The 25835-nt window shown below is 39.6% G+C and overlaps 2 protein-coding genes across 5 annotated transcripts; one reads left to right on the top strand and one right to left on the bottom strand.

Moving 5' to 3' along the window:
• The first annotated feature begins 245 nt into the window (after nt 1-245).
• On the top strand, nt 246-12996 carry prr15lb (proline rich 15 like b). 2 transcript variants are annotated; one of them, XM_035403826.1, is made up of 2 exons: nt 246-589; nt 10729-12996. In XM_035403826.1, exon 2 carries the CDS (start codon nt 10760-10762, stop codon nt 11102-11104), a length of 345 nt encoding a protein of 114 aa, XP_035259717.1. In that variant the 5' UTR covers nt 246-589; nt 10729-10759; the 3' UTR covers nt 11105-12996. The 2 variants fall into 2 exon arrangements, with proteins under 2 accessions (XP_035259717.1, XP_035259716.1); XM_035403825.1 differs by having other exon boundaries at nt 10726-12996.
• A 749-nt stretch (nt 12997-13745) lies between these two features.
• pnpo (pyridoxamine 5'-phosphate oxidase) lies at nt 13746-25815 on the bottom strand. 3 transcript variants are annotated; one of them, XM_035403804.1, is made up of 7 exons: nt 25446-25798; nt 24362-24486; nt 22191-22290; nt 21715-21768; nt 17459-17587; nt 16325-16395; nt 13746-16198 (listed from the first exon to the last, which is right to left on the bottom strand). In XM_035403804.1, the coding sequence occupies exons 1-7, from the start codon at nt 25638-25640 to the stop codon at nt 16033-16035; spliced, it is 840 nt and encodes a 279-aa protein (XP_035259695.1). In that variant the 5' UTR covers nt 25641-25798; the 3' UTR covers nt 13746-16032. The 3 variants fall into 3 exon arrangements, with proteins under 3 accessions (XP_035259695.1, XP_035259697.1, XP_035259696.1); XM_035403806.1 differs by lacking the exon at nt 25446-25798 and adding an exon at nt 24822-25439; XM_035403805.1 differs by lacking the exon at nt 21715-21768 and having other exon boundaries at nt 25446-25815.
• Between the last annotated feature and the right edge of the window lie 20 nt (nt 25816-25835).

Here is a 25835-nt window from a genome sequence, read left to right as displayed (position 1 = left end):
TATATTTATTTACTTTTCACATTTGAATCTGATTCATTTCCTTCACCTCTCACATTCAAAGACAGACACCTGTCAGAGTTACTGAGTCAATGTTAACTCAGTGCTTTCAGTGAGCTTGTCGGCAATATTCAAACCCAGCCCCCTCCAACTGGCTTTCATGGCTTTAATGTTTACAGAAGCCACAAGGGGTTGGGTCTAATATTCAACTTGGCAGAAAGGCTATGTGTGTGTGTATGCGTGTGTGTGTGTCAGAGAGAGAGAGAGAGAGAGAGAGAGAGACATGCACCTGTGGCCGAACACCTGACTCCTTTTGCAGAGTCAACACTGGCTGAACAGAGTAGTGAGAGAAAAGAAGAAAGGGAAATGAAGAACGAAGAGTAGATCAAAGGAAAAGAAGAGAGGTGAAGTAAGAAAAGAGGTAACACAGGCAGAAGTCTTGAGTGTTTTGGAGTGTTGAGCAGCGGCATGACAAAGATCAGGCAACAGACCATTGGTGATACAGTGGTCTAAATTTTTTCTGGACGGTGACAGACATACCCCTGTCTCTCTTCAGCACAGGACAGACCCTGTCAGGTTCAGCATTAACCAGGTGAGAACCTTGCTACGCAACATCAGTGCAGCTTTCTCTAACTTCTCTATTCCCTTCGCTATTTCTCATCCTCTGGTTACATCTTATGTCTCGATGTGTCACAAATATTATTCACAGTCCCTACACGCTACAAGAACAATCATTCAACTAATCTTAAAACACCAGCAAACCCACAACTCTGAATTTGGAGTGAATACATGAAAAATGGATATTCTTCCAACAAAATTAATTTCTCAGATATGAGAAGCCTGAAAAGTTCCGAGTTTTGTGTTTCAGCGAGTTTGTGCCATATCTATAAACTGTGCCGTATTTGTAATCATAATGTAATTATTCCCCCATTTTCATTAGAAAAATGGTGAAATCTTGTTTCTGGGAGTAGTTCTGGGAGTTTTTACAGTGTGTAGACTACTACTGTTTTTAAGCATCAAAAGAACATGGCTCTGTTGAACTCGACATAAATAATGTCAATGATTTGCTTGTATAAAAAGTGATTTTTAACCATTATGACAAGAACATAATAGTATGATGGCTGAACACTATTTGTAAAAGAATGATTTTTCAGGCTGACTAATGTTAAATACTGTACTTTTATACTTGTTGTTGTTGTTGAAATGTGTAAAAAAAACTTGGATGACTTTTGGAAATATGGCATTTCTTCTGGTTCAAACTTCATTTGAACCTCTGAAAGCATTGTGATGGTTTTAATGGCCTTTATGCAACCTTTCTGAGTGATTGATTTCTCATTGTCCACAGAAACCTTTAATGCACCTCATGGCACATGTGATTTTCTGAAATCACAAATGACCTATTCATGAGCACATTGACAATGCATAATTTCATTTTCCTAAAATAATTACATTGTTCATATTGGTTAAGCGAACTGCATCTCAAATAGAGTATCACATGTAAGGAAGTTGCAATGACCAGGTCAACTGACTAGGTAGTTGGTGTTGACACCAATTGGTGATCTGTGCACTCTTTAGTTGGAACAGACAGGATCTTTTTTTCTGGATGGGTGTCTGTATTGTAGGGGTGGTTGTCAAGTGGCTTGGACCATGTGAGGTGTGGTGCAAAGCTGACACTGGGGACTCATGCATATTAGAGGACTGTGGCTCGCGTTACGTACTCTATAATGAGATGTGGGCCTGAACAGAGGAGTTGTTCTCGCCTCTTATATTCCATGTACGTAGATGGAAGCTGAGAGACCTGTGCTTGGTATTGAACAGATATGTTCAGAGTAGATGGTCATAAATAGGACTAATCTGAATATAATGTGCAAATGTTGAAGTGACTAGTTGATGTTGAAGTTGAAATGACATACTAGTTGAAGTGAATACCTGAATATTGGCCTTGGCTCTTTGAACCAGTGCCATGTAGAAAAAATCTTTAGACTAAATTTAGTTTCTTAATTCCATTATTTGTTTGTGAATGTATATATTTGAGGCCAGTGGTATCTGTTCCTAAACCTTGCTGGGATGCAACTGGAACAACCGGTGATTCAAGTCAAATCAACAGCTTTATTAACTCAGTATGTCCAGTGGGAGACATTTGGCTTGGGATGGGAAAATATACAAGGAACAGGATACACTTCCTTCAAAAAAACTGGACTGAAAGCTGAACTTTTGAACTTTAAATTTTAGCCTTTTCCTAAATTAGTCAGCTAGGTTTCGCAACTTAACATCAAAGCTGAGAGGATTAAATGAGAGACGTTAAGTGTTCTGGGCTATTGCCACATAGTGACTTGCTGCAAATGTAAAACGTTACCCATTTTCTTTTACTGTGCCCTGGCACTCATGAACTTCAAAGCTGTGTGGCATTAAAGAGCTATTGGTTTATTCCTAAACCGATCACCTGTAGCTGTGCTACAAAACGTTGGTTTGGTTGCTGCATGGTGTCCTCTAGAGTAAAAGCTGATTTTGTGTCAAAGTTTTAGTCTTTTTAATATTATTTTTTTTAAAATCTGTCAGTTATTATGCTTGACTGAATAATATAGATATGTTGTTTTCCTTTATACCAATGAAGAATAAAGTAGAAATTCAGTATTTGTACATGGTAAGCGCCCCTCAAATCTAGAGTTTACTGCCAGATATAGATCAATCCATTGAATTTATGGAAGCTCTCTTCTAATATGATGACAACCTACCATCATCTATCTGAAGTTCTCTGTAGAATGCAATAACAGACAGAATAATAAGTTCGTACACACAAGGAAATGCTTGTCTAAGACATCTGCATAGGTTAGTAATATTTACTTTACACAACAGTTTGAGAAATTCTGAATAACACCAGATATTTGCATTCCTTGGGACCTGTCTAGCCACATAATCCACTGGTTCCTTTGCCTCAGGCATGGTATAACCAAAGGACCTTCCTTACTGGTTAGTGATTTCACTGTTTCACTTGGTGTTCCTTCGTTGTGACCTTTGAACCACGGCAATGTACCTGCACCACACACGCCGGAAAGCAGAGTAACTTATTAAAATCTAATGAGGCCCATTTTTTAGCCATGGGGTCTGTGCAAAGCTCAAACGGCAAACAGAATGTCAGATGTCACTGCAACACCAGCAGGGGAGAGAGGAGTGCCAACAAACAGCTGACTGGTCAGTTAGAAAGAACTTCTTTCTTTCTTCTTTAATTCACTGTCCCTTTTGTTCAATGCTGCCCCTTAACTGATGAAAGCCAGTTAAGGGGCTTTCATCAATTGCTAGCCTGGTAAGCAAAAACATGTCAGCTTTGATTTGTTGTGATCTCTTAAAGCCTAAAAAATATTAGCATAAAAAACGTACTTTTGTCAGTTTTGACTGACATTTTTTGAAGCTTTAGCTTTTGTTCTAAGAACTTTAGTTTCTATCAGATAAGGTATATTTAAAAGAACAAATGCACAGGTTTAAAGAGAAGCATAAGCAAAAATTAATTTCAGTATGAATATATGAAGGCTTCAAAAAGTGTTTTTTCAAGATGAGAATATAAATCCCATAAAATTAGATCTTGGAGTACAATCATAACTTTCAAATTGGTTCCTTGACAGATTAGCAGAACACATCTTGATAATATTATATATCTGGTTAAATCGGGGTTTTTGTTTTTACACTAAAAGCAGAGTACGTAGGGTGTGAGTGAGGGCTGGTATCATATATGCCTTACACAATCTCACTGTCCTAAAGATTTGTTCCAGGAAATATCTCTTTACAGTACAATCCCATATTATGTCACAAGACATGTCAATTTATAATTTATTAGGATGGTATCACATTCTATATACATATTTTTTCTTCAGGATAAAATATTGACTTTAAACTCAGTTTTAATTTGAGGACCCTTTTTCTTTCAATGTATCATCACATCATTTCACATTGAATTGCATGTTTCCATAACAAATGTTGCACCAAAGCTATTGCTGTCAGAATTTAAACAACACACTTAAAAGCAAAATGAATGATCTTATTCATCTAATTTATGATAAAAAAGGAGGGTAAGACTCCAAAATGAATAAAGTATTTTTCTGTAGTCTTTGAACTCATCCAGAAGAGCAGAACAGTCAATTACACTATGCAGTTTTTCTTTCTTTTATGACCCATTTCCATAAATATTTAATGATCCACAATGTCTTGTCATGGAGAATTACCAAGTGTTCCTGATTAATAGATTCCAAGTCCTTCGAATTGCCATTTCAACATCCAGTGCTTCCCCTTTGGTGATGTCAGTATTGGGGCCATGGGGCTGAAAATAAGTTGAAAAATATTAGTTCTAACTAATGTTTCATTTCTCTCATTTTTCCAGAAATATCTGATTCCGTTTAAAAATGTCATCAAAAAATTCTGTTTCATACCTAATTACCTGAATTTACAAGTTACAATTTTGCCATCTAGAGGGTTCCTTAAGCCAAAGTGACTAAAAAGTTAATTTTACAGAAAACAAACACCATAAGACCTCCAACACAAAGGGAAAGTAGGGACAGTTAATTTATGTAGAAACATTAAGCTGCAGTCTGAAATAGTGAGTTTTTAGATATTTTGGGATGGGGGGTAAGAAGAACCAGGGCCACAAGGAGCAGCTAGCAGGTGGTCAGAGAGATTTGGCAGCCATCTGGCAAGAGCATGTTGAACAGAGAGGTCTGGCTGAAGTGTATGGTTTAATCATTGTATGTAGATAGGAGCAGTACCATTCACAGCTTTGAATGCCAGCAGCAGTGCTCTGGACCAGGTGTAGTGACTTGACGGCACATGCCAGGTAAACAGGCCAACAAGGCATTGCAATTGTCCAGATGGGAGATTCTACACTGCCTGGCCAAAAAAAAAGGTCGGCGTTTAGATTTTTATGGACAGTGCCCACTGTACAAGCCTCTGGAGGCAGTGTTATGATCTGGGGTTGCTTCAATTGGTCAGGCCTAGGCTCAGCAATGTTATGCGGCAATAAAATGAAGTCAGCTGAGTACCTGGATGTACTGAATGACCAGGTTATCCCATCAATGGATTTTTTCTTCCCTGACGGCACGGGCATATTCCAGGATGACAATGCCAAGATTCATCGAGCTCAAATTGTGAAAGAGTGGTTCTGGGAGCATGAGGAGTCATTTTCACACATGAATTGGCCACCACAGAGTCCTGACCTTAACCCCATTGAAAGTCTTTGGGATGTGCTGGAGAAGACTTTACGGAGTGGTTCGACTCTCCCGTCGTCAATACAAGATAATGCAATTCTGGACGGAAATAAATGTTGTGACGTTTCATAAGGCTGTCGAAACAATGCCACGACGAATGCGTGCCATAATCAAAGCTAAAGGCGGTCCAACAAAATATTAGAGTGTGCGACTTTTTTTTTTGGCCAGGCAGTGTATGTGTTTTGAGTTCCTATCTCAACTCTCCTGTAGGTAGGATGAGGGACCTGGTACCAGGAGATGCCATGCACTTAGACAGGGGAAAAGGTAAGACACAGCTGTGCTGCAGAGTAGATTTACATGTGTTCCGTGCTGGTTTGCCATGGGATAACCACAGCCTCGTATCACATGCCACCACAGACAATGGGGACTTGCCAGCATAGAATTTGAGCTAGCAGTGGTTAGGCCCTTGGATCAGCGGTTTACTGTAAATGCAGGGTGGAGCACTCCTGCTGTAAAAAAAGCAAAAAATAAAAAAATATAAAAGATTCCTCACCCTAGATAAGATTTCTGCTAAGTCAATGAATAATGCAATAAAAAGGGAGTGTCCACTGTGTGTCTGTAATTGATTTATTGCTAGGGTGTTCTTCATCTGTTACCTGCGATGCAACCCTGGAACCCATGGCTACCAGAAGGCTACAATTAGATGGCATGTTGGCTAAAGACATGGGCTGCATCCGAATAGTCTTTTTTGCTCCTAACTGAGTGAAATGACCCAGAAGTATCTAAGTGGCAGCCATGATAAGAGCTGTTCGAATTCTCTAAATGCTAAGGAAAGGTGCTTCAATGCTTCCTTTCTTATCTCCTTTAGCATAGGGGACACTGGACCATCCTTTACGAAAAGAAAGGAGATAATGTCGGACCACAATTCCTTGCAGCAGAAACATTTAATGTAACGCACCACTCGGCCGTTCACGAAAACAAACGATCAACATGACTGAGTTGTGTGGTGGTTCTTAAGCTATTATATGCATAGGCTTATAATCAGATCATAATCAGCATATTAACCATAACACAGAAATCTGTCTTTCAAGAAAAAGGGATATGAGACGTTTTTAGCCAGATGATGTTTTTAATTCATGTTTAAAACTTAAGAATGATGATATGTACAGTAGTAGATTTGTAGGCCTAACATGTTATGCCTATCTTGCATACATTTAACAATTATTTTCATGCAATCGTACTAATTGGGATTCATGTCGATAAATATGAGTGGACAGGAGGGTGAGCGTGAGCAACCATTCTCAATGTGACAACCATTTCGTTTCACTTTTGTGACTGGTAGCCTATATTCCTTTTTTTATTTTAATTCCAACCTTGGTAATGAAGTAATATTTTTCACCGGGTTGTCTACGTTTATATAGCCTGCATGAAACAACATGGTAAGAACGCACAGGGCAAAGTATCTAAGATGCGCTTTTAGTAGTCCATCTTCGGAACATTGTAGTTTCACCACGGCAGACGCACGTCAAAACATCTGCCGTCGCATAATTATGTAGCCTAGTGTAAGTGCAGTCGGATTCTCTTAGCACCGCGGTTTTCCTAAGTCCTTATGAATTCCCGTTCACATCTTTTCTTAACCTCATGACATTGATGATGACGTTTTCAATCGAGGTCAAGGAAAAGACATAGGACATAACTTTTTTGACTATTCGGACGCAGCCATGGTTTTGTGGAGGGACCTGTTGACTCATCCAAATAAGAAAATGGTTCATATATATATACAGCGCTAATATCTGTGTTTAGTCAACTACACCATAAAACTCACTGTCTCTATCAGGTCAAGAGAGATTATTGTCAGATAGTAAAGCCATTATCTAATGGAGAAACATTCACATTGACAAGGTTTCCAGGCAACTGAGGGAAACACCCCACACCCTGGTGCAGGGGGAGACGCAGAACAATGCCATGGCTTATTTTGTGTGCTCTGTACACTTCCCAGCCAGCCCTTTGAATGTGTGCATGTATGTGTGTGTGTGCGTGTGTGTGTGTGTGTGTGTGTGCATGTGTGTGTACGTGTGCGCGTACTTGTGTCTGCGTGTCCAAGTATCAACAATTCAAGTGTGTGCATTACTGCTTGGTATTAAAAACTGTCTTGTCTCCCTCACTTGCATTATGCAACAAGTTGCAAAGTGAGCTACAGATGGAATGAGGTGAGAGCAAGTAGTCACTACTCATCACCAAAAAGAGCCAACCCTTTTTTGGTATTCCTATCAGGTCTCATGGGCAGATGAAGAAACACTAGAACTGTTGGTTTATTCATTAGTCAAGAGCTGGAGTCAGGTGTCCCCTCCGATAATCATTGCAAGAGTCTTTAGAATAGAGATGAGCAGCTCTTTATTACAGTAATTATCAAGACACAGTCAGAATTTTACATTCAATTTGACAACAAATTTCTCCCAGAACAAGGTTTGTCACTTGGGATTATGGATGAATTCCTTTCTCACAATTTAAAATGTTCTACATGTAACTCAAAAGTCAATGGTAAATAAACTTTAGGACTTAATTTTCGACAACAGTGTATATTAATACTGTAGGTGTATTGGATCCATTGATTTTGAGTGCCAGAATTGTGAGCTGTATCATGGACCTTTGAGGCAAAGAGTACCATGTATCCCTCTGTATCAGACTACCCTACTGACCCAGTAATGGCCTGGGTTCGTAGCACTAATTGTTCACATTATCTAAAGGGTGATTGCAGTACTGATACCAGGTTTCACTCAGAGACAAGCTGTTGCTTTCACACATGCATACCCTGAGAGCACAACCTAAAACATGCAGACTTTTTAGAAGCATTGTCTATGATGGATATGATGAAGCAAGCATTCTTCCTTCCGAGCATGCAACAATTCTACAGAGTTATTTTCACTCCAAATAATCGAAAATATCCTGAACATATGGTAACCTATGTTCATTTTGAACACAAAGAGATTGCATACAATTGCCAAATGTCCAATTTTGACTCCAAGAGAATTTAATAAATAAATACAACTAAATCACAGGCAGGAGAATAAGCAAATGTAAAAAAAAAATCAACAATTGCAACAGCAGATGACAACATATCATACTACAGCCATACCACCATGCACCCAGCTCCTGCCAAATGGCTGAAGCTAAGCAAGTGTGGGCTTGGTTAGTACTTGGATGGAAGACCACCAGGGAATATTGAGTTGCTACTGGAAGTGGTGTTGGTGGGCCAGCAGGGGGCAATCTTCCTTCAGGGCAAATAAAACCCCAATGCCCCAGTGCAGTGACGGGGACAACTGTGCTGTAGGAGATGCCGTCTTTAGGATGAGACGTTAAACCGAGGTCCTGACTCACTGTGGTCATTAAAGATCTCATAACACTTATCGCAAAGATTAGGGGGTTCCCCGGTGTCCTGGCTAAATTTCAGATCTGGCTCTCGCAAACTTGTCACCTAATCATCCCCTTATTTAATTGGCAAAAAAAAAATTCTCTCCCTCTCCATATTCGCTAATGTGTGGTGAGCGTTCTGGCGCAAAATGGCTGCCGTGCATCACCCAGGTGGGTGCTACACATTGATGGTGGGTGAAGTGAGTTCCCCTTCATCACTGTAAAGCACTCTGAGCATTCAGAAAAGTGCTATATAAATGCAATGATTCATTCATTCATTCAAACACACTCAATTTTCCTCCCTCTTTTTTATACAAGTAGATAAGTTGCCTCTCCTCTCATCTTAGAGCTCTCTGGGTTTAACAGTATATATCAGCTGCATAGAAACAGATTGCTATGAGCCCACTTTTGCTAATATACAACAAACACATACCAGGAAATGTGAGCCTCAGACAGCCATTTTGAATATCACAAAAGAGGCCGAATATGATTTCCTTTCACTGATGTACCTTTGTCTCGCACTTTATCATCTATTATCAAGCAGTCCATTTCTCAGCCATTTGAAACCTCTCTGTGACTGTCTGTGTGCACAAGTCCACAGTGTATTTATTCTCTGACCACTCCTCTGATTCCATCTGCAGTAATCCCCCCGCACATAATAGTGGCTCATAGCACTGGCACTGCTTGTTCCATGCCATATGGGCCCTATTGAATTCCAATGAAAAATTCAGCATGGCCAGAGATGGGTGTAACATGCACTCTATGTTCTCTCTGAGATATAGAATGAGCATAGCCCAAGTGACACTTTTCATTGCATTGTAGTTTGACCAATATGTTGCAGACTTCATGACTTACACTTTTGGCTGTATGATGCACACAAATCTAAGAATGGATATGCCTATGTATATAAAAGTATTCCCAATATATATTCCCAATTATAAATATCTACAAATGGCCCAAAATTATTGATGGCTCAGAAGTGTTGGACAGTGACACATTTTTGTAGTGTTGGTACTGTGCTCCAGTACCTTGCATTTGAAGTAAAACAATGACTATGGGTTTAAAGTTTAGACTGTCAGCTTTAATTTGAGGGGTGGGTGATCCATGTAAAAATTACAGGCCTTTTTATACTGTGCATCCCCATCTTATGGGAGCTAAATTAATTAGACAACTGGCTGCTCAGCTGTTTCATGACCAGCTGTGTGTTTTTGCATCATTATGCACAGGAAAGGCCTAGCTAGAGCTGAGCAGTTGAGTTCTAGCAGTGGATTTTGCATTTGGAGTCTATTGATGTTGTCTCTCAATATGAGGACCGAGTACGTGCCAATGCCAGTAAAGCAGGTCACCATGACGGTGTGTCAAAATCAACTGTTTGATACATTGTTAGAAATCAAGAATAGACTGATGAGCTCAGCAATAGTTTTTCAACAGGCTAATGGACAGATGAGACAAGTATTAACCTGTACCAAAGAGCTGGACGGATGAAGAATGTGAAGAAATATGGAGAAATAAAGGAACTGTTCATTATCCAAAGCACTCCCCTCACCTGTTAAAAATGATAGAGACATGTATGACTGCCACCGGAACTGGCTCACTTGTTATCATCAATGATGTGAATGCTGACGGCAGCAGCAGGATGAATTCAGAAAAATATATATTTCATTTCCTTATAAGGCAGAAGACAAAATGCCCCAAAAACAAACAGGAACTGAAAATGGCTGCAGTATCGGCTTGGTAGAGCATAACCAGAGAACACACCCTGTGACTGGTGGTGTCTATGGGTGACACAGATCAAAGGATTTGCAATTAAGTACTAAATATGATGACTTTATTTCAGATTAATTTAATTTGTCCCATTACTTTTGCTCCCTTAAAATGGGGGGACTATGTATGAAAAAGGGCTGTAATTCCTATATGGATCACCTGATATTGATGTGCGTACCCTCAAGTAAAGCTGACAACCTGCTATTTAATGTTGTATTTATTTTTTCATTTCAAATCCAATGTGTTGGAGTACCGAGCCAAAACAACAAACACTTGTGCAGGTTTCACAGTGCAGTGGGTCAACTAAAAAGCCATGCTTTCTTGTTGGAACCACATCACTTATGTTTTTCTGTGTTCACAGCAGGTCCAGCCCCCTTGTGACTTTCAGTCCAGCAATGGCTGACCCCTCCCCTGGTTGGTGGAAGCTGACCTTCCTGCGCAAGAAGAAATCTGAGTCTAAGGTGCTCTACGAGATTCCACCGGAGCTGGGAAGCAACACTGGAAACAACACTGGAAACAAGGACTCCAGTGCCCCCCCAAATGGCAACCCTGAGGACAGCCAGTTCAACGCACGGCTAGAGAAGATTGTGGATAAAACGGCAACCAAGGGCCGCCATGTGAAAGTTTCACATTCGGGCCGCTTTAAGGAGAAAAAGAAGATCCGTGCCACCCTGGCTGAAAACCCCAACCTCTTCCCAGAGCATACTCTGAGCAATGAGAACCACAGGGCTGAAAAATAGTGCACACACACACACACACATAGGCAGTCATCCTCTCTTTCACCTCTCCCCGTCACTTTCTCTCCAGGACAGACCCACCCATACACACAGACAAATATAAAAACTGAAGAACATGCTAAATATAAATACACATATCAGTATGTACACACCTATTTCTATTGATATGTCTGTTCATTAATTTATATACCTACATACATGTGTATATATTGCATATATGTATGTACACACAGACATACATGAACACATATGAACGCACATTCATGGAAGAGTAAAGAAGACAAATAACTCCTTACCAAACCAGGTAATGTTATGCAAATGGGGAAATCCCATTTAACTACACCTGCCCACATGTTCACATGCACACTACACCTGATAAATCATGGATATTAAGTTGTCCTCTGTCAACTGTGTGACAACACCCCGGGCTCTAAACATTGCTCCAGCGCCAAACTCTTGTGCAAGCATGGGCTGGAGATATTTACATGTGATGTACTGCACATTTGCACAGAAGAGCAAGAGACTTCCAGTGTGGCATGTGCTCAGTGGTGGTCTTTCTGTCTCTCCTCCACTGGAACTCTGAATTCTGAATGGACATCTGACCCTCCATTTCACAAACGAGTCCATGAAACAGGAACAGGGCAAATGCGCAGGTTAATAATTGATACCGTTAGTCATTGGATGCATGCGAGAGAGAATTTGAAACCTAATTTGTTTTTTCCATGATGCGGATTAAAACAAACTTTAAAATGACAATCATTTTCTTTATAGTATCAATGGTGTTTTTCGTTTATTTTTTATTACTATTATTTTTTTTGCTTTCGTAGAAAGTGAGATAATTATATGACGATTTCAAGCTGCAACATGATTCCGTTTATGCTCTGTCCACCTGTTGCCATGACTACTGACTAGATATGTGGCAAGTGCCCTAAGTGCACAGTGAGTGAAACTGTATATTGAATGATGCAAAAACAGGGAACCAAACAACAGTAAAACAAAACAGCAGTAACAAGAGCTGAGATCAACAAACACACATGAAGGTAATGCCATTGTTCTCTGAGCATCAATATACACATGAATTAAAAAAAAAAAAAACATCTACTGTATTACCTTCTGTTTCACATCAAACCATCTTCCTATGTAGAGTTGTGCAGAGCAGACAGTGTATGCAACAATTTATGTATCTTCAGATTTATACTTCTGTACTAGATTAAGAATTAGAAAGAAGTGGATTACTGCTGGTACTGACGGGGTTCATTATTAATCTGAAGTTTTTTAATTGATCAATTTTATACCACATGAGAAATGGCATTTGGATTGCAGGCAAATTTCAACATAAACTCCAACATGTCTATGCACCCTCTTAATCTTGCACTACAGCCAAGGAGATCAGGTATAATTAAAGCTAGATTAACTGTAGATTAATTTTGCATGTATCTTGCAGGCTCTGAAGATTTATGGATTCCATTTATGTAAAGATGCAGTTATGTATTTAAAACACATTAAATGTCTCACTGTAAATACTCAGATATTCTTTAGGTGATGTGTATTTTTGGTTATTTCTGTTTGGGATTGTATGTTTTTGTTTTTTAGGTATGGTATGCCCTTTGCAATGTCTTTATTGTCTAGCAAGGTAATTGTTCAGAGATTGGCTTTGCTTAAAATATAAAATACAAATTCAACCAATTTAGTTGATTCAACTTTGTAGGCAATGCTAGCTCAATAACTAATGTTCTTGTCAGCAAGTCAAAATACTCTGCTCTCAGTGGTATTTGTTGATGTTGTTACCCATTGCAATTTTTTAAAATTGTATATTCAGAATGATTTTGTAAAACAAAAACAAACAAAAAAACTATTTTATGTGTTTTATAAATAAATACAGGATTTTATTGAAATTTTGATGCTTTGCTAAGTTTTTCTTTTTCATGGAATGTCATGGTACTGGAATTGAATGGCACCTTACAGAGATAACGGTCTCATTTGAGAGATTCAATGCAGGCTTGATATTAAATAAATCAGATATACAATATATTCAATAATTACCTGAGTGATTTTGATTTGATTGTGATATATTCTCTCATTCCCCCACTGTTAAGCAAACCTGTACTTGTACCTGTTCAGATTACAAAACAACACTGTGCCTTACAACACATTTCAACAGTATACTGTACTATAGCCACAGTAAACAGGAGGGTGCCCAGCTGCCCAACTCTATGTCCACAGATAGCAATGACAAAAGAACCTTGCATTTCACCTCAATGCAGGGATGGGCAGCTCCAGTATCGAGGAGGCAAAGTCCTGAAGGTAGCCTAGCATTATGACTTACACCTGGAACTTCCAAATAATAAGCTCCCTTTTAGTCAACAATGTCCAGAGGCAGAGCAAACAGACCTGTAGCCCTGACAGAGAACCTACTCGAGGGCTTTGTATTGGCTGCCCTGTTGCTGGTTGAAAAGTGTCTATAAAATACCCAGGACCCAGAGCAAACCACCAATTTTTGTCTGGTTCATCTGGAAGTGTACAGTTTGGTAAAATAATGTCAGCAAGGTTTCATTTTACAGATCAGAGAGGACTTGTGTGCCAGACTCTCCGATGACGATAGGTTTGCATGATGCTGCCACCTACTGGCATAAAAAAGCACAGCTCGAGTAATAAATTAAAGTTTATTCATGTACCATCTAAACATTTTCTTAAAATACATATCTTTTAGAAACACTTTAGGTGTACACACATCAGAGGAAACTACACTCTGTTCAAAGACATAACATCCATGTTCTCATCAAAAATCCTATTCAAGTCATTGTTTTTGCAAATGTCCACATTCTCTCAAAACAATTATTGTGCGACATACTGTACAGTAGATGTCCCGACTCCCACCACATTTTAACACTACATATTTTATGAACAGCCTAAACTTTAGCAGTTTTAATTGAAAGGATATAGTCACTCATTTTAAAGGCAGTTTTGGAGACTACTGTGATAAATCCACAAATACTGAACACATGAAATGAAACTGAACTGGTCAGACAAGTTTTTACTGCATGGTCTGAAATACAGGACTGTTTAGAAATGGTCCTTTTGGCTACCAGAGCAACTAACATTTAAAACAGCACTTTCGGAGGTTCTTGCTAAAACAGGACTGAACAAAGGCTCTTCCTAATGGAATTCTGAGTGTGAAACATTGTATGTAACACATTTAAGACTTTGAAGCTTAGCTGACACCATAACAATGACACAGGTGGTTGGTTAATTCTCAGACTAAACAAGTCAACAAGCAGACACAACGACAACCCAGGACAAACTAAGACTAAACTAAGACATCAGGCTGCTTTCATACGCCACAAGGACTTCTGAAATCTAGATAAATGTCATTTTTACATGAATTCTTCATGCCTTAGATTCACAGGTGGGTGTGCAGACATTGTTAGGAACTCTTTTTGAAGCTAGCACAGATGGACAATAAAACAGTTACATCTGTATATAAGCTAGTATGGCTGATATGATGACCATGCACGTTCCGTCAGCATGAGCCACTGATGTCATAAATTAAGAGAAAATGCCATGCTCAAAAAGTACCCTAATCAATCATGTTTTATTTTTAATGTATCATTTTCATGAGTCAAACATAAAAGCAAAGGATCTATAGACTTGGTAGCTCTCTGGGCTCATGCTCTCTAGCAAGTTTAAATATTTTGTTAAAAATATAAAATTTGCTACATTTTCACTCATGATTTCACATCTGTGCTCTTCTATTTCTTCCATGAATTTGAAAAGCTAGTTGCATTTTGCATTTGTGCTAGAATGTAAAACAGGGAGGTACTAGCATTGGCCAATATGACAGGTCAAATGTAGGATATTGATATTGGCACCAATATTTCTATTTTGTACACACAAGCTTTTAAGCTTGTATCATGAAAGGAGTAGTGCTTTAACTTGAACAAGGCATTTAACAACATTTTCACCTTCAGTGAATATCCATAATTATGAATGACTAAAATGGTAAACCATGCAAGTTATCCTGGAGAGAGAAATAAAAGATATAGTATTGAAGGCTTTTCTGATGGCGTGTAGCAGATATGAAATGAAATGCATCAACAATACAATAATACACTGCTGAATTGGCAGAAACCCTTACCCAGGATAACAAAGTCTAAAAATGCATATAATAATTTATGCACATTTACAATTATTACAAATAAAATCGATAGAATGAATGAACTTTAAAATTCATATTGCAAAACAAGGAAATGCAGAGTATCTTCAAGTTAGGGAAACAGTCTGTTGGGAGCTATAAAATAAAGGTTGTGAGAAAGCTTGAAGCACAATATCAAGGGAAAACGTAAAAGAGAAATTTACTGATAAGGGATCATGATCAAATGCCTGACACACGTTCAAAAAAAGCACAAGATTGTTGTCAATCAAGATGGCAGCTCCTGAGTCCACGTCACATGTGCATAAACAGCATGTGCATAATAAAATAGTGGGAATTATAAAGTGCATGTATAAAGATGGGATTTTCAACGTGTTTGTATGATTGCCGGTGCACTGAAAATGGTATTCTTTAATGCTATCCTTAATGGAGATATGAGCAGACAATGATTAAACACTCAATGGTTAAAAATTAATTTCACTGAAACATTTTCCTTCAGTTCAGGGGCACTCAGGGTTTTCCAGGACATGTAATGTTCTCAGAAAAGAAATTCAAGTTACCTCTGAAACAATTACAGAGGTTAATTGTTTTAAAGACCAATCCTTAGTACCCCTGAAATGATGAAAAGGCTTGAAGTATAAAAAGACTTCCCCATCACAAAAAATCAACACATTTGTATGCAGCATGATTGAGAGTGATAAGTGGACAGCTTTCCAGCCCTGGCCCAGCTGCTCCTCTGGCTGTTTGCGATCCTGCCAGCTGTCTGTCTGTGCTCCTGCGCTCAGGGGGACTGCCGGTAGTACACCCAGCCCCCCTCCCCTTGGTGCTGCATCTCACCCGGGCCCACCTCCCCGTCCTTCGGCTTCACAAACACGATGCGGTCGTGTAGCCTGTTGGTTTGGCCCTGCCAAAACTCAATCATCTGAGGCTTGACAATGTAGCCACCCCTGAGGGGAGGAAAACAATGGAAGGGGGTACTGAGCTAAACACAGAACACAGGGACACAGGGCCCTGTCAGCACAACTGGTTAGGGCCCAAAAACCATCGTTAATGGTTTTGATAGGATGACTCACCAGTAGTCTGGCATGGGGACTTCTTCATCCTTGTACTTTTCCTCCAGCTCTCTATTCTTCTGCCTCAGGTACTGAGGAAACATGCATCAGTAATTAGAGCGCAGAATCCGCCCCTTTCTCACCACCTACTCAACCCAGCTCCTGGTCCAAGCAATGGTTCTATCCCGCCTGGACTACTGCAACTCTCTTCTGGCTGGACTACCGGCATCTGCCACCAGACCCCTGCAGCTCATCCAGAATGCTGCGGCTCGTCTGGTCTTCAACCTCCCCAGACACTCCCACGTAACTCCCCTGCTCACTACCCTCCACTGGCTGCCTGTTATAGCTCGCATCAAATTCAAAACATTGGTTCTAGCATACCAGGCAGTCAAGGGATCAGCCCCAGCATACCTTCACAAGATTTTCAAACCCTACATGCCAGCCAGATCCCTCCGTTCTGCTACCTCAGGACGCCTAGCACCTCCCCCTCTTCGCACCTGCACTTCCAGAACACGTCTCCTGTCTGTTCTGGCCCCACGATGGTGGAATGACCTCCCTGTGGAGGTCAGAACAGCTGAGACTGTGACCCATTTCAAACGACGACTGAAGACCCACCTCTTCAGGCTGCACCTCTCCCCATCCCTCCCTTCCCCCCCTGTAAATGACTAAACTTAGGGGTGTAACTAGGCAGCTGTTTAATACGTGACTTAGTTGATGCGCCAGTCTTAACGACTACTTGTATTTTTATTTATTCTTATTTTTCCATAGATTGCGTTGTTGCCGTTCTCGCTGTTAGTGTTAATCAGTTTAACCACCAGGGTCCAAGTTGAACTATGCGGTTGTTCCCTGTACTTGGACCGGTACTTCTCTCTAGGGGTTTCGTCATACTTGTTCCTGGTTATGGTTATACACTTTGTTGTACGTCGCTCTGGATAAGAGCGTCTGCCAAATGCCTGTAATGTAATGTAATGTAATGTAATTAAGTCCCACTTTCTCAGTCCCAGAAAGTCAGTCAGTCAAGGTAACGAGGGAAGATTTTTAACAGTCTAATCTGCAAACCACTCCAACAAGGTGGATGAAGTAAATAAGGCTTTGTCCTACATTGAGTTCAAATATACAAGCAGATATGAATAAACACAGAGGCCAAGATCTCACCTCTCTGTTTGGGACAACGGTGCTCTGCCGGCTAACGACTGCACCAATCTGGCTGCTCTTGGGCCGGGAGTGGAAGTAATCACAAGAGCTCTGGTAGGGGATTCGTTCCACTGGACCCTCAATTCGGACCTATGTCGGAAAGCACAGTGGCATCAGTAAACCAGCATCAATCAAGTGGCAAACAGGCCATATTACATCTTTATGCTTCACTGATATTCCCTAATTAGAATTTCATTCTGCTTTAGAAATCACATTTGGTACACTAGGGCCAATTTATCAGAACTGTTATTGTAAAATTTTTGTAATAGGCCTGGATTAAAACTTAATTGGACATTTTAAAACTGCTGCAAAGGCATACACTACCAGGCCATACACCCCCATTTTTCCAGTTTTATTGAAATTTAAGCAGCAATGACCTGAAATGGTACAAAGGTAAGCGGTAAACTGAGGTTAAAAAAAAAAGTTTAGGTTACCAAAAAATGAAGAATAACGTAAATTTCAGAGTTATAAAAAAGGCCTTTTTCAGGGAACAATAATGGGTAAACAACATACAGCTTTTCTGCAGCAATGGAAGTGAATTAAGCCTTGAAAGTTGATGCAAACAATTCCTACAGGTGTCCCAACTTTTGTTGATTACTTACAAACCCTCTGTATAAAATCAGTGTTGGAACGGTCTGTGTTACTACACCCTCAGAAGCATTATTTGGACAATATTGCATTGCAGGAAGAAGTATATTGCTATCATAATGGGGAGAAAAAGGCAATTAACGAAGGAAGAAAGACAGACCATTATAACCCTTAAAAGTGTAGGTCTTTCCTTTAGAGAAATTGCAAAGAAAGCCAACGTGTCAGTGAGTACAGTTGCCTACACCATCAAAAGGTACTTGGAAACTGGAGGAAGCTCTGACAGGAAGAGGTCCGGCAGACCCAAAGCCACATCAGAATCAGAAGACAAGTTTCTGAGAGTCAACAGCTTGTGATAGGTGGCTCACAGGACAACAGCTTCAAGCACAGCTTAACAGTGGTCGAAGTAAGCAAGTCTCAGTTTCAATTGTAAAGAGAAGACTGAGCTGCAGGTTTGACAGGTCGAGTGGAAGTACAAAAGCCATTGTTAAAATGGCAAAATAAGAAAAAGAGGCTTGTCTGGGCCATGAAGCACCGGCAGTGGACTACTGAAGACTGAAAAAAGGTATTATGGACCTATGAATCAAAATTTGAAATCTTCGGTTCATCACGCAGGGCTTTTGTACACTGTCGAGTAGGTGAAAGGATGGTTCCTCAGTGTGCGACACCAACTGTCAAACATGGAGGAGGAAGCATGATGGTCTTTTGCTGGTGACTGGCATCCTGAACCAAAAGGGCTACCACAGCATTTTGCAGTGCCAAGAAATACCCTCTGGTATACGCCTAGTTGGTCGCTGGTTCATCCTACAGCAAGATAATGACCCAAAACATAACTCCAGGCTATGTCAGAACTACCTTAAAAGAAAAGAACAAGATGGTAGACTTCAAATCATGGAATGGCCAGCACTTAAACCCCATCGAGCTGGTTTGGGATGAACTGGACAGAAGGGTGAAAGCAAAGCAACCTACAAGTGCAATACATTTGTGGGAGCTTCTGCAACAGTGCTGGGAAGAACTTTCCGAACAATATTTGATTTCCATTGTAAAAAGAATGCCACAAGTGTGTTCAAGCTGTTATATCTCTAAAAGGTGGCTACTTTGATGAGTTGAAAATTTATATTAAATTGTGTTAAACAGTACGGTTCCATGATTTCTTTTTTTTAATCTCCAATTGTTTATTTGTTCTATGCTTTAATTTCAGAGTACATTGAGACAACTGCGTAAATTTCAATAAAAACTGGAAAAATTAAGGTGTTCTAAAACTTTTGACCGGTAGTGTATCTATGATACACTGGCAATCTTTATCTTTACGCACTTTTGCCGAACTTGCACACCTTTACCTGCATTTGTTATCCTAAAATGTGTTTGGGACATTGCTGGGCGTGGCACTCTTTTCTGTGTGGGGAGGGGTGGATGTGGCGACTCAGCCTGTTGTTTGGGATCAGATTTCAGTGGAGGGTTTGTTACTAGCTAGCTAGGGGAAAAGCCCAGACACAGCAAAGACAAGCCGACAGGGCTCATCCAAGAATTAGTTCATTTTTTCCCCTTGGTGGCATCCGCTGAAGTTCACCATGGGAATGAAAAGTGATGTGGAGTGATGTTGGACCTGTAAGTAACGTTACATGCAGTGTGAAGATAGCAACAGTAAGGACTTTCGCAAGGGTCTGAAATTTTCATAATAAAAAGTCCCAACGATAAAATCAATGTTACGTTCAACATAATGGAATTAATTAAGCTATAACTTAGATGTAATGAAATTAATCAAGCAATAATCAAATCTGCCTTCTTACTGTCACTCGTGGCTGCCCATTACACGGTACTAATGTTACCTCTAGCTATCCAGCTACCTACGTTAGGTTACGTGCGGTATTTGGGGTGAGAGGGTGGGGTAGAAGACAGAGGAGTAGGTGAAGGGCGGTATAAAAAATCAAGAAATTGTGACGTGTAATTGTGATTGTAAGGTGGATATGTGAAGAAAAATACATAGATTGTGTGCACATCACATCATTGCTGAACTTTGAAACACGGTTTTATAATTTATTGTGATGTTGCTGTGCCCCATATATATAGCCACATGTACTATTTTCATGTCTTAGTGATACATAGCCTTTCTATTGAGCCAAACACAACTTCCAGTTTCTAATGGACAATAAAACTTTATAAAGTGGAACCACACAATAAAACAATAAGGGGATAGAAATGGCCGAACAAGTAACAAATGTCTCAACATGTAAATGCTTATTCAGTAAACAACTGAAATAATAACCTAATGAAGGGCTGAATAACTTGTGATAACTGTACTCTAGTTAATAAAACAATGAATTAATTCATACTTGAATTACTAAATTCAAGGATCCTTTTAATAAATACTCACATCTCTCATTGACTATCTAGCTGGTTCATCCTGCTGTGGAATGAGTGGCATCTACTTAGGACAAAAATGATCGATGTTGCACGCTAGATGTGGTATGATCTTGGATTAAAAAAAGGAAATCCGATCCAGTTTAAAATTTTTGAAAAACCGGGCACGGGTGATTAAACATTTTGATTTGTGACAACAGATATACTACAGTTGCGTTAAATAAGTGGTATAAGTGGTGGATTGTATTGCAACATACATTTACTTCAATTTCAACTACAATTACTTCAGTCCTTGTATCTTGTTCAATTAAAATGAATGTAATCAAATCACATGGGGTTTAGATTAATTCCTCCATTTTATGAAAATTAGTAATAGTAGCTCCAATATTTCTACGTCACTAAAACTATTTAAAACGGCGTAATGGTGAACCTGCATATATTTATGTATATTCTCAAATAAGCATGAAACATTTGGACAATTATTCTACATATTCTGGCTTGTTTCATTTGAATTCTGACTTATAAAAATAAACAAAAAAGTGTACTAACACCTATTAATCTAACAGATTTTTATTTTTTTGTTTTAGAATGGGATCTTTTGGTAACGAGTGGAAGGAAGTTCCTACCTTGGGATTGCATCCTAAAACTGCACCGTCTACCATGTTCAACACATTCTCATTACAATGTCACCAACTAGCCATCTTTCTGTGCGCTAAGGCGTCATTTCACCAAATTGTTGTACGTCATTGTACAGTTCACTTTGTTGTACGTCGCTCTGGATAAGAGCGTCTGCCAAATGCCTATAATGTAATGTAATGTAAATTGCTAGCATGTAATTTGCATATCTTTGTATAGTGGACCATAATACTTTCCACATATTTGTTATGTCACAAATTTTGCTGGTACGTGCACATTTCCAAATCAGATTTCTGGGAAGTATGGAGAAGCTCTCCGTTCACAGTGGAAGAACATGAAAAATGCACTCTGGTGACAAGTTCTGCAGAAAAATCTGTATAGTGAAAGTCATGCTTCCAAGAAAAGCTAACCATTAAAAAACATTCTTGAGTAAAGGGGGTCTTTAACATAGGCTTTAATGTAGGCTAAGAGATAATATATGTACTGTATATGTTCATGTACACATAATTCCCCACAGCCCCCATGGTGATGATATCAGGCATCATCAATCTTCCGACAATCCGAAGATGTGAAGTGGAACTGTAAATACTATCCAACCCTATCTGCCATACTTTCATGAACACAAAAGTGCTTACCTGTTTGTTCAGTGGCTCCCAGTAAAAGACAAGACAAGCGAAAGGATTGCTCTCCTGCAAGATCAGATCCAGATAGGCCACTCAAGAACTATGTACCATAATGTAAGCACATAAAGACCATATTGAACATTTGAACTTACGATAGGCTGTACCAACAGGACTTAAATCAAGTTACACCAAGTGCTTTTGCCATCTTGGCACCTGAATGTTTTTAAACCTATAATATAATATATTATATTATAATTGCAATATAATTCTTTACTCCATATAACAGAAACAAGGAAATAAAGGTATCTAGACTGAACATTCTGCTTTGTAGTTTTTTTGAAGACTAAGCGATAACTAAGCTACATGTCCATGAGAGACATATATAAGACTCAGCTACTAAGCAATACACCAGAAATTAACTGAGATAACAGCCAATTAGAGGCTGCATCCCACTCATGGCAGCGGGGCTCTGGGCATTGGGGACTCACCAGTTCTTTACCCTTTCGGCTCTCATAGTTGGTGAAGAAGCGGAAGCCTTCGTCACTGAACCCCTTCAGCAGCACCATACGAGCAGATGGAAGACCTTCCCTGTGCAGGTAAACAAATACACAAGAGAGGGTGTGACACAGAGAGAAAGAGAACAATATTTACAGTATAATTACAATGCAATCAGTCCACTCAGATGGCAGATATGCCACCAACCACCTTACAGGTTACTGAGGCATACCTCATGCGTATAGAGCAACAAAACTTGCACTTCGCCTGGATTCCTACAGCAATAACCACAATAAGCATGGACTTGCAGTCCTTTTTGAAGTAAATTCCATACATTGTGACCCCATATAAACAAGCACAATTTGGATATGACTTTTAATGGCCAAACAACCATTATCAGTGATAACCCATTACTGAGGTGAGCAAATGTGTTCGACAAATGCTCTTTTTTCTCCTGTGCTCAGAGCTGGTTCTAGGTATAGGCACCATTGGGCTGAGGGGGCGCCAAACCGGTCAGTAATCGCTATCTCTGCCAACCCCCCACCCAGTCCGCAATGTTGTCTAGGGCAACAGAAAGGCTAATGCCATGCCTGCCTGTGCTTGACAGCATGTAGGAACAGCATTGTGCCAACACCTTACGACACAATAAACTCATTTTTTCCTGGTCTTCTAATTATTTTCACGCAAATTACATAATTTCATATCCTCCAGCACCACCTATTCATTTTACCATTGGCCTTTCATGTCTAGAAAGCATAACTGTATCTTTTTGAGACAATAAAAAAATATTTTCATCATAGCAAGACACACAGGGAGAATTTCACAGATCAACATAAGGGGGCACAGCCAGTCTAATGCTTAACATCTTACATGCGTTTACAAGCCATACTGATGCAAAATCTAAACCTATATCCCATTTGCTTCATAATGCCACACTACATTATCTATTTCCCTCTTGCGCCTACTATGGCATTTAACTTTATGTTGTAAGATTATATATTGACTACTCCTGTTGGTAGTGACCCTGATGAGCCACATCAATGTTGACTGCCTAGGCCTGGAGGTCTGCACTTACTTAAATTACTCAGGATTGGATCATCTGCTAAATTCCTAAATATTATGCCAATGTATGCATCATGCTACCTAACCTATATTGTAAGCCAACTCTGATATTAACCCCCTATTTATATATTTGAAATCTTCACAAGACATTGTATTTGAAAGGCTGAAAATTCTTATAATTATAACATATTAGGAAAACAAGGTATAATTTCACTTTGGAGAGATTACTCCTCTCAGACTCTTATAGGCTATATGGATGAATAAACCTGGCCAAGCCATTACATGACTTTATATGATGTGCACCTGTGTACATGTGACAGGGAAGCTGTGTAAATCTCTGGTTTCCATTGCTAATCTATATTGAGGACTGGCACCAACATATAACCTTTCTCTCTTCAACATCCTACACATTCCCAACACAATTGCTTTAGTATGGATAGTACTCTTACCCAGCACACACAGGGTCATGTATAATGTATATATGCCTTAATGACTACCATAGTTACAATATGAGACCTCAGTGGCTTTAATAGGGAGTTGGTTGTTGGGATTGCAGTTGGCAGGGGCTACAGTAACCAAGACACCTCAACTTGATAATGTCCTGTCGGGTCCAGTGTCTAAGGTCATATAAGCCTGGAATTTCAAGGGAAACACAGCAAAAGGTTGTGTCCATTCTTTTCTCACTAACCGTATAACAGCAATACTATAACAGAATTTTTCAAACCAAAAAAGTTTATACATGATCCACAACTGTGATCTTTGGACTGGATTAAAAACAGAAAGGGAAGGCAGAATTTGTTTACTGAGACTTAATGTTATATTGCATGAGTATCTTGTGCACATTTGAATGGTGTACACACATACAGCTCACAGGCACCAACACTGATTCGCCATCATGATTACTGTTAGTCAAGAGATTTCGAATGAGGGCTGGACAAACAGACCTGAAATTGACTATTGAAGGCAGAAATTATGCAATGCCACTTGGATGCCTAGGTTTGGTTAATACAGATTTTCATTTATTATTTTGACACAGCAGGCCATCGGTGTACAACAACCCACACAGTATCACAGAGAAAGAGGATAAAGAAGTCATACTTACTTTGTACATGTGGCGATACACATAGCATTGGCCTCTCCTACATCAGGACACTTTGTTGCTTCATCAAACCAATTACCAAACTGCTTGATGGGATCCAGAGACACCAGCTGGTCTTCCTCGAAACACTGTGACAAACAGGGACAACCTGGCCAATCTCTTTAAGCCTCCTGGGCCTCAGCACAGCACAGATGTGATATATCTTACATCACATAACTGTGCAATTTGTCATCACCACACAAAGTAGTGACCACTGCTACATGTCCTTAGGTAGCCTATAAATGATGTCCCTTTTAACCTTCATGTAACCAGAAGATCCACAGGAATCCAGGTCAAGATGGCAGCCAAAAAACAGGACAAACAAATTGACCATGACAAATACAACATGTAGCAGTAAAATAACTCAAAGTCAGTTAATACAACCCCCAGATTCTATTCAACATGCCATCTTTTAATAAGTTACCTGGAGAAGCCAATTGGTACAATTTACATCTAGATTGTGTGCTGAAAATGTATCGTTGTTTCTTCCACATCGTAGTCCATCACACAGTCTGCTTTGATGACCCATCACAAAATCATAGCTCGAAAATTGTTTCTAAGATTGTAATTGCAATTCATTTATCGAAACCATCTCAATGGGGAACGTTTTTGGAACACTGACCTATTGAAAACAGAACAATGATCACTGAAAATGAAAACTGACAGGGTACCCTTAGCTTGACAAGCTTGTTTGAAGTGAGGCTTATGCAGCTCGCATGTTTTCGTAATTGAACCATTGCCCACATCCATTGTCCATAGTTATACATAGGCTATATTTGGTCACTTGCTTTACAGCTACTGACATTTACGTCGATGTGTGTTATATACAATAACGTATCAGCGATCGATTGCGATCTTATTTTCCAGCAAACATTCGCCAAAAAGTCAATGCACTTCCCGGCTCAAGTGCAACCTCAGCAACATTTGCAATCGCGCAGTTATGTTAACAAACTCGTCTTTACAATAGAATTCTTTGTACGGTGTATAGTGCATACTGTAGCTGGGTGACGTTTGCTAAGATTGAAAAATACTCAAACTCAAATCTAACCTCTTCGTCTCCCTTGTATTTCTTTCGCATGTCACTCAGATCCATAGCTGTGGCGTCAGTAGGTTTTATGGCGAAAAACGAGAGGCCGGACCGGCCAGCTGGCAGTGCAACAGAATTCGGCTGGATCAATATTCTAACAAAGTTGCGTAAATGCAATTTTGTACTGTGCCAATTTGCGAAGCACTTACGAATCATGCTTCTGCATGAACTGAAAGTGAGGTACGTATATCTTGAAGCATCAATTCAGTACACACGTTGCGCACATACACAGATCTTACATAACCAGATTGACGAATACTTTATAACAACTACTAGAGACACGTATCCACATGAGGTAGATATTAGTGGATGTGCGCACTTAAGCGCGCCAAATTGATGCTCGTGAAATAC

Source organism: Anguilla anguilla, chromosome 2 (assembly GCF_013347855.1).
Source record: "Anguilla anguilla isolate fAngAng1 chromosome 2, fAngAng1.pri, whole genome shotgun sequence".
NCBI classification, from domain to species: domain Eukaryota; kingdom Metazoa; phylum Chordata; class Actinopteri; order Anguilliformes; family Anguillidae; genus Anguilla; species Anguilla anguilla.
The sequence above is the reverse complement of the archived record's forward strand: the minus strand, read 5'-3'. Positions and strand labels throughout refer to the sequence as shown.